The sequence below is a fragment of the Rhododendron vialii genome, chromosome 1a (assembly GCF_030253575.1).
Source record: "Rhododendron vialii isolate Sample 1 chromosome 1a, ASM3025357v1".
In the NCBI taxonomy this organism is placed as follows: domain Eukaryota; kingdom Viridiplantae; phylum Streptophyta; class Magnoliopsida; order Ericales; family Ericaceae; genus Rhododendron; species Rhododendron vialii.
Window position 1 is genome coordinate 44209031 of NC_080557.1, and position 9296 is coordinate 44218326.

The 9296-nt window shown below is 39.1% G+C and overlaps 1 protein-coding gene across 1 annotated transcript; it reads right to left on the reverse strand.

Annotated features, from left to right (window-relative positions):
- Positions 1-469: 469 nt before the first annotated feature.
- LOC131319134 (root phototropism protein 2-like) lies at positions 470-5327 on the reverse strand. The gene is made up of 5 exons (XM_058349277.1): positions 5160-5327; positions 4961-5030; positions 4238-4615; positions 2092-2805; positions 470-1180 (listed from the first exon to the last, which is right to left on the reverse strand). The coding sequence occupies exons 1-5, from the start codon at positions 5225-5227 to the stop codon at positions 677-679; spliced, it is 1734 nt and encodes a 577-aa protein (XP_058205260.1). The 5' UTR covers positions 5228-5327; the 3' UTR covers positions 470-676.
- Positions 5328-9296: the final 3969 nt, after the last annotated feature.

Consider the following 9296-nt stretch of genomic DNA (forward strand, 5'->3'; position numbering starts at 1 on the left):
TATTTTTTTGAAGCTCGTTAAGATTTCAATCCAAGCTTGAACAAGCTACTACTCAGCTCACTCAGCTTATTATGTATAACAAAAATTCAAGCTACTTGGAATCGGCTTGTGTTTGGCTTGATTATAGCTTGTTTGCGATTGGCTCGTCTTATAAACAAACTAAGCTAGCTTGAACTTATTTTTGAAACTCGTTAAGTTATCAAATCTCAAACTTGATCAACTATTTGCTTCGGCTCGTATATCACCCCAGTAATAAAGAAAAATGCTAGAATGTCACAGCTAGCAAATACTAATTTTAATCCCTTTTTTATTGTTTGGAGAGAAGTACTGATCATTTTTAAACTGTGTACCTGGATTTTCTCACAGATTTTACCTAGACTGTATCTAATAGAGTAATCAACTCATGAACTACTGTTGCAAATACCCATGTTTAATGGAAAAAACTGAGAAGAAATTGAGAGTTTTCCAATTTTAACCTCGATGACCGAACAAGAATTTGCCTCGTAAAATTAAGTATATATGGATCCTATACACACTATTCGAAAAAGATGTACTATGTCACAAAACACCCCACAAAGCAAGGATGAAAAAGAAATCACACACTTTGACACAAATTAAAACTGAAAATCCAAATTTTTTTTTTTTTTTACACAAATTCAACAAACTTTTCCCTCCCCTAAGAAATAGAGAACCTCCTTTTTCTAGGCTTGGTAATATCCACGACGTCCTCAATGCTAGACGTATCTTTGGACCCGTTCTTGAACGGATTCAACTTCCCCAGCTTCTTCGACACCGACGAAAAGAACGTCGACCGTCGTGGGCCACCGCCGCCGCCCTTGGTGGCAGAGGAGGAGCTCCCCTGCTGGTTCTTGCCCTGATGCACCTCGGTGACCAACATCTTCATCCTCAGTAGCTCGGCGCGCAAGTCCTCGTTCTCTTTGATCAATGACACGTCGGCCTGGACCTGGGCTCGAGTTGTCGGAGCGTCTTTCGTGGTGTTGTGACCGAGATCAGACCCGCTCCTCAGCTTGAGCTCGTCGTAGTAGAGGGCGTGGAGGGTGATTTGTAAGGGTAGGCGTTTGTTTTGTGAAGCGTGGACTCTTGCTTCGTAGGAGAGTTTGAGTGGGTCCATTGCGCTGCAGACCTTTTCCCGCTCGATCTCGTCTAGGTTCGGATGGGCCTGCGGCAGTAAGATCAATTCCTCGTGTGGATGAGCTCAAATGAATTATGAACGTGAATACGTATTTCAACAAATTTACCCACTCGACACTAAAAAATCTCTCATCAATTATGATCGAGTACATAAATTTTTACTATCGTTATTGATTTGACATCGTCTCCCGCGGTGTCTAACAAATATAAGATCTCACAGTTCATTTGCTAAAAACGTACAGCTCTTGTATTTACGCGGGCCTGGGACTGGCTAAATATATCACTTCAAAGTAAGTAACCATCGATAATTGTTCTCTATTGAACTCCAATATAGTTAATCTTAAACGAATACGAGCTAAGAAATCTCAAAACAAGTTAATCCTAAAATTAAAAGCTTGAAAATCTTACACGTACCATTCCTACCAAAAAGTGTTTCTTTCTCTACTCCCGTACAATTTCAGCTGCAGAATTGCAAAAGATATCTCACCAACTGAAATTGATACTTTTGTGTAATCTTGCGACTCAAATTGCACAAGTACAGAGAGGTATAAGCATTTTTTGGTATAGAAAACTTGACTTTGAGTTTTTACATAACCTCTTAATTACTTTACAAACTATACAGCAACAACTACACAAAAAAGAGATACTTTATTTACGGTTTTTTTTTTTAAATAAGTTCACGGCGGCGGCAAATCTCACCCGTTCGTTTCGGCAATCAATAATCCTAATTTAAAAAAAAAACTTTCTTGGAGAACATGGAAAAATTGTTTCAAAATTTGACCATTCAAAATACTTTTGAATGCGCACGATCCAACTTTTTTACCAAAAGTAAAAAAGTTCCCAAAATTCAAACTTCAATATCCGATATAAAATTAGGCAAACCAATATATAGGGAAGTAATGACAGAGAGCAGAAACCTTATTAACTCGATTAGCTTACCTTCAGATAGATATCAATGCCTCTGTAAAGATCATCATCAACCTTCCTCGCCGCCTTGGGCACCAAATTCGCAATCCCGTTAAACTTCGAAATACTCAGCTCCCCGCACGTCGCAACCTCCCCCAGATACGCATCCACCGTCTTCGCCACCCTCTGCATCGCCGCCGAGCACACCTCCTCGAAATCCCCGGCGTTAAAAACCGCCACGCTCTTCTCCTTCTCTACGAACCCCGACACGACCCTCCTCACGCTCTCCAAGTCCAACAAGCTCTCCCCGTCGCTCGTGAATGACAGGACCAGCAGGTCGTCGACCGTCGCGTGCTCCATAACCGCCGAGACCCGCTTCTCGAGCTCGGCTTTCGATCCGGGCGAGGCTCGGAGGAGGGTCCCGGTGCGGAGGAGGCGGCAGAGGAAGTTGATGGGGAGGGCGGTTTTGTCCGGGGGCAGGAGTTTGACGATGGATTCCACGAGTTGTTTGTGGGCGGGATTCGAGGATTGCTGGCGGAGCGGGGCGGAGGAGAGGTGCTGTGGGGATAGGGACGCGAGGGATCTTTCGGCGTAGGTGATGATGGCGGTGGCGAGAGTTAGGGGCTTGGCGCCGCGCGATTTCATGGCTTGGATGATCTTTTCGAAGAAGGGCATGGGGAGGATCGAGAGTTCTTCCGTCCACCAGTTTGGTGGCGATCGGCTTGGGAAGTTGGCCTCGTTACAAGCCTGTGGAAAGGAATCAATCAGTGGAAAATTGGTGGGAATCGCCGTGAATACTTTAGAGTTTAGAAGACATGCACCAAAAGGCAGCTGTTTTCATGCAGGCAAGTTTATTCTTTGGTAACTTCTCTTTTTACGCATCTCGATTAATTTTTAGAAAAAGAGTTGAAGTTTTATGTGGAATGTCTCTATATGGATTGATAACAACTATTAATAAGTTTCGAACTTGAGATATATAAAGAAAGAGACAAATTCTAAGTCCTAGTCAATTTCCCCGTGGTTGGTGCGATTAAAAAAGTAGAAAATGCTACAAACGAGATAGATGTGCGCAGATCTAGACACAAATTTCACCAAATTCGCCAGATGCTCAGTTGTATGATATGCCCTCATGCATCAGACGGTTATACACAAATCATATATTTGTGTCTAAATTTATTCACATTCATTACATGTGGTGTTTGCATTTAAATCATGCTGTAGTATATTTCTAGAGTACACAACCAATCGCCGTGAATACTTTAGAGTTTAGAAGACATGCACCAAAAGGCAGCTGTTTTCATGCAGACAAGTTTATTCTTTGGTAACTCAGAGCATCTCTTTTTACGCATCTCGATTAATTCTTGGAAAAAGAGTTGAAGCAGAAGTGAAGTTTTATGTGGAACGTCTCTATATGGATTGATAACAACTATTAATAAGTTTCGAACTTGAGATATATAAAGAAAGAGACAAATCCTAAGTCCTAGTCAATTTCCCCGTGGTTGGTGTGATTAAAAAGTAGAAAATGCTACGAACGAGATAGATGTGCGCAGACCTAGACACAAATTTCACCAAATTCGCCAAATGCTCAGTCATATGATATGCCCTCATGCATCAGACGGTTATACACAAATCATATATTTGTGTCTAAATCTGTGCACATTCATTACATGTGGTGTTTGCTTTTAAATCATGCTGTAGTATATTTCTAGAGTCAACCAATCTAATCTGCTTCTCATCATTTCCTCCCCCTCCCCCAACAAACTCAATGAATCTCACCACTTATGTGCACATTCATTACATGTGGTGTTTGCGTTTAAAATCATGCTGTAGTATATTTCTAGAGTACACTGCTTCTCATCATTTTCCCCCCAACAAACTCAATGAATCTCACCACTTATTTTCACCTTACCCACATCATTTGCTATCCAAACATGTGAAAGAATTCTAGTTCCTATCATTCCTCAACGGAGAAAATCTTATTTCCGGAGCAGCCATAAACAAGAGTTTACAGCGCTCAATTGCGACCGTCTAAAAATATTTTGAACGGCCTGGATGTTAAAATCCGGATCATCCAAAAGTGTTTTGGACGGTCGCGATGTACTGTTGCTGTAAACAAGTTGTTTCCGGCTGCTCCGGAAATAAGTATTTCTCTCCTCAACGAATCAACATAAATGGTTACCTTAACGGTTGCAACATCGACACTTCTCTGAACAATTTTGAGATCTTCAGCAACGGGAAGAAGATCTTCGCACGACTTCAACACGACAACAGCGCCGGAGAGGCTGGTCAAGGCGGCTTGGGTGAGAAAATCCTCGGTTCGTCCTGCAAGGTTGCCGTCGGAGTATTTGTCCGTCATCTGCAGATAGTCCGCAGCACAACGGAGGGCGGCGACGTTGTGTACCGTGATCTCGAAGTTGACTCCGTAGCAGAATTTCGCTGCCTTCTCGAAGATTTCGACTCCGCCGGGGATGTCGGAGAGATCGATCCTTGCTAAATCCGGTACTTTGGACTCGAGTATCAGTTTCCTTACGTAGTTGCTCTTTGCTACTAGCATGAACTGCGTAACGTTAAATCGTGTCAACGCTTGTTTGGATTTATGCGATCGGTTCGTAAATCTTGAAACAGAGATTATGCTCTGTTTGGTGGCATAAAAACTTTTTATACAATTGATTTTGAAAATAAAACAGTCGTTCAAAGAAGATAAATCCTTCCTCCCTTCAATGCTTGGATTAAAAAAAAAAAACAGGTTCTTTTACGAGAAAATACTTCTTCCGTTTCATTTTATTTGTCTTTTTTTAATATTCTTGTCAATTTCGAATATGAATCTCCAGAAATAAGCCGGTCGAATAGTTTCGAATCTGAAAAACTGCCGAGAAAGATAAATTCAAACTAGGACTCTTACCTTGTGAAGATTAAAACCGACTTCACCCACTTCGACCACGACGTCAGTTGGAATATCTTGAGAGAAAACCCTGCAAATGATTAGTGAAAGAACATTTCATTAATCATTTTGTTAATTGTTGAAACTTGAAGGAAATTTAACGTGATTTGGCTGAGTTTCTTTTATAGTACTATATATATAAATCTGATGTTTGAATTACCATTGGCCGGTCCTCTCCATGGCAAGAGAGATCTTATTATTGTTGCTTTTGATGGAGGCGGCGGCCATGGCTGCTTCGGTTTCAAAGCAGAAAGCGCTGCTTGTGATAGGAGTGTGTGTTTTGGGCTTTATAGAGATGACTCAGATGAGAATGATTATTTTTATCTTGATTCTGCTCTTCTTCTTTTTTTATTATTATCTATTTATGGATTAACAATCTTTTGGCTTTTACTCTTTTACCTTTTTGACTCTGACTAAGTCAGTCTATCTAACCCATGTGGCATGTTGCTTTCTAGTCCTTTATGGGTTTAACCATCTTTGTTGAGAAAATTTTGGACACAGAGAGGATATTATCACGTGGTGCCTGGCGTTTCATTCGAGTTGTTCAATATATTTTTGGACAATTCAGATTTGAGGGAGGTGTTTTGGACATTTTGCATTTAAAATTTACCTCTTTAAATTTGAGCAATTCAAAAGTGTATTGGATGGCTTGGATGGAGTGTCGGGCACCATGTGGCAATACCCTTTCTGTACCCAAAATTTTCTCATCTTTATGAGGTTTCAATGCACGTTCCCATTTGACCAACCACACAACTCTTACATACACGTGGATTCCACCATGTACAGGGCCTGCATGCATATAAAAGATGTGTGATTGGATCTGTGCAACTACTTATTTGGCCCAATTTTATTTATAACATATAATTTTATAACTATACGGGGATGCTGTAGTGCACCCGTGGATCCTTTTTTTGGTTACCTCCCAAATATTTGGTTTAAAAGCATTTCCAATCTTAAAGTCATTTGCTTTGCCAAAATCAATTTGAAACAATCTCACATTAATTATCTTGAATTCTTAGTGAAATCATAACTTAATTATAAACTTTCAAAACTATGCGTCATTTCTATACGAACAACCCCCACAAGTTCTCAAAACATAAGTGAAATCATAACTTGAATTCTAAACTTTCAAAACTATGTGCTATTTTTATACAAACAACCCCCACAAGTTCTCAAAACACATTTATTTTTCCGAAACAAAGTTCTCAAAATATTTATCTCTAAAAAAACAGATTTTTGTCCAGCATTGCACTATTTTCTACACCCATATTGTTGAAGACAAATATATTTTGAAAATACATATATCAACCGATGTCCAATTACCATGTTTTATTGCGTGCCTAATGTTCTCGACCAAGTTATTAAACATCAGCGGCCCCAATCATCAACGCGATCCCAATAAAGATTTGAAAATGATCCAGAAAGGACTGTCCAGCCCCTTATAAGGGACTACTAGAGCATCTCATTCCTATTTCAAATAACAATTTTCTCCCTAAAATCACTATTTAGAATGAGTAGGACTCCCAAACATTATTGTTTACAGTTTTAATTTGCTACCCGCTGCCCCCACATAGGATTTACACACAGTTTTTTCGTGGAACCCATTTTTGGTATCCCACAAATAATTTATTATGTTCACTAATTTTAAAATAATTTTTTCAACCAACCCCGTAAAAAATGAGTTCCAAAAAATAAAAGAAAAATTAGGCATAAGAACGGTAAAATAGTTTTCATTTAGGGGATGGACGCCAGCAAAATAGTTTTCAGTGGATGTTCTTCAACTTTTTGAGCTTTTAAACTATAAGGCCAAAACATGTTTAGGTACTTTTATAAGATTTTAGGGTATATTTTCCTATTACAGGGTTTTAGTGCTTTAAGCACTTTCATAGGGTACCCTAGGGTTTTAGGCACTTTTATAGGCATATTTGTTCTTATATTTGATTATAAAATGTATTTATCTTTGAGCTCAAAAAATATAAATATAAGAGATTTTTTGGAAAGTCTCCCTAAAATAAATGTAAATAATAAACAACTTTTCATTCTGAATTCCCTGTTGAAAAGTCAAATGAGTGAAAGGGTCTCCAACTCTTGAAAGCAATATTGGCTGGTAGTTGCGGAACTAGAAACGAGTGGCTGGTAGTAGTTGAGGAACTCGAGAAACCAAAAAATGATCTTGGCTCCCGTAGCGCCACGTCAGTCGCGTCCAATTTTTAACACGCTAACTAGAGGGGCCCCACTCGACCACATGACATGTTCAAAGACTGGATAACCTAGCGGGCCACCACAAGGTATCGTAAGAATCAGCACCCGGCCAATCGTCTCCTGACACGTGGAAATTTACTTATCTCCATCCACTCCCGTAATTGGAACTGTTATCCAACGGTGTTTAGTGGGAGAGAATCCATTACTGATACCGACGGGAAGGGTACCGATGAACTCGAACGCAACCGTACAATACGGTCAATGCGTAGAGTCCCTTTCGAAGCTCCCTGTAGTAGGCCGAAGAGTAAGAATAAATTGATAGAAAAATTAAGAGGATATATAAGAAGACAAGTGCTTTTGGACGAAGATGGTGATGGACGACATGGTCCACAGGGACGAGTATTTTGGTTGGGACGCAAGGCTCAATTTAATTTGGTTTATTTTAAGTCGTTGCTCGTTCTTTTTTCTTGTAAAATAATAAAATAACCAAAATTATAAATTAGGTCAGCATATAATGAATTGCTAAAATTTACAAATCGTCTAAATATGAATCGTAAGAATGTATTCATTGAAGGCTAATGATGTAGATCAATGCCTTTTCATTCGAGTATGAAATGCTATTTTTACGTGTATATATATACCCTTAAAAAGTTAGAAAAGGGACCAAAATCAAATGACTTTAGTGTTCGCTATTTGCATCATTTGCATGAGTATGTTCTGGACTTTTTTTTACAATGCTCTATTATTCTCTACGGCCACCATATGCACGTGTTTTCAATTAAATTGTAATTAATATAAAGTATTTTGGGCCACCTTATGTGGACGCCGAGTCCCTACAGTGCCCAAAAGTCGCTGCTAATTGCAGCCCCTAAAACGACGCTGTTTTGGGGGCCAGTTACGCGGCCAAGCCAGAAGCTGGAAAAGTGGAAAACGTAAGGGGGGAGAAAAATTATTTAGTGCTTCTGCCTTTTCCAAATTTTTATAAGTCCACATCTTCTTTTATCCGAATTTCCCTCTCTCTTCCAAACACATTTCCCTTGAAACCCAATCACCAAACCCACAAAAATTGCTCTGCTTTCTCATTCCTCTCTCTCTCTCTGGTCCTCTTTTAATTTCTCAACTCTCAAGTTTCAAGAATCGCAGCTTAGGAACGGAGTGGAAGACCCATTACCTCAATCTCTCTCTCCGCAAATCATGTGCAGTATCAACAAAAGAACCTCACAAAAAAAGAGTGGACAACTATTGACTGTTCAAATGTGGACAACCTAGTTTTTTTGGACGAATTTGTTCTTCTTTTTTTTTGATCATGGACGAATTTGTTCTTTATTCCAATGTTAATCTAACTTGATCTCGCAAAAAAGATGAAAGTCGTCTTCAAGGCCTTAAAAATAGACACAATCGGTGAACTATTTTTTGGAGAGGAGAGTTATTTTCTGGAGGGGAGAGCTTTTACCCATGCTTTATTCCTTCATTTGAGAGTATGAAATTCTTCCAACCCATCTTCTCAAACCTCCTCTATTTGAGAGGATGAGATTTTGATCCTCCATATTTAGAGGATGAAAGAAAATATGGAGGATCCCTTCTATAACACTATTCACCTTTTAAAATGACATTTGTATCCTTATTAACTTCAGGTAGATGAACTACCATCATCATTGATGGGTGAATTTATTTCAATACCACACTTTCATCTATAAAACAGATTTTTTCTCATCAAACAATCCGAGTTCTTCCTCTCCAAGAGCTGAAGTCTAGTAAAAATTACCCTCTCAAGTTTTCTTCCAAGTATGGAACTTGATGGGAAATCTTCCCAATGTGGCAGAGCTTTCCTAGTGGAAGAGGACAAAATTCTATGTTGTGCATGGCTTGAAGGTGCAAATCAAAGAGAGGAGAAGTTATGGGAAAAATAGAAGATTTGTGGTTTGAGTAAATAGGAATAGTAATTTCTTCTAAAATCACTTTATTAATAAAATAAAGTATTTTGATACTTTCAAATAAAGTATTGGATTGAAGATTAGAGAATAATGGAGAAAGAAAGAAGAGAAGTGGGTTTGAGAGAGAGAGAGAAATTTATGGATTGTTGGGAAAAATATGC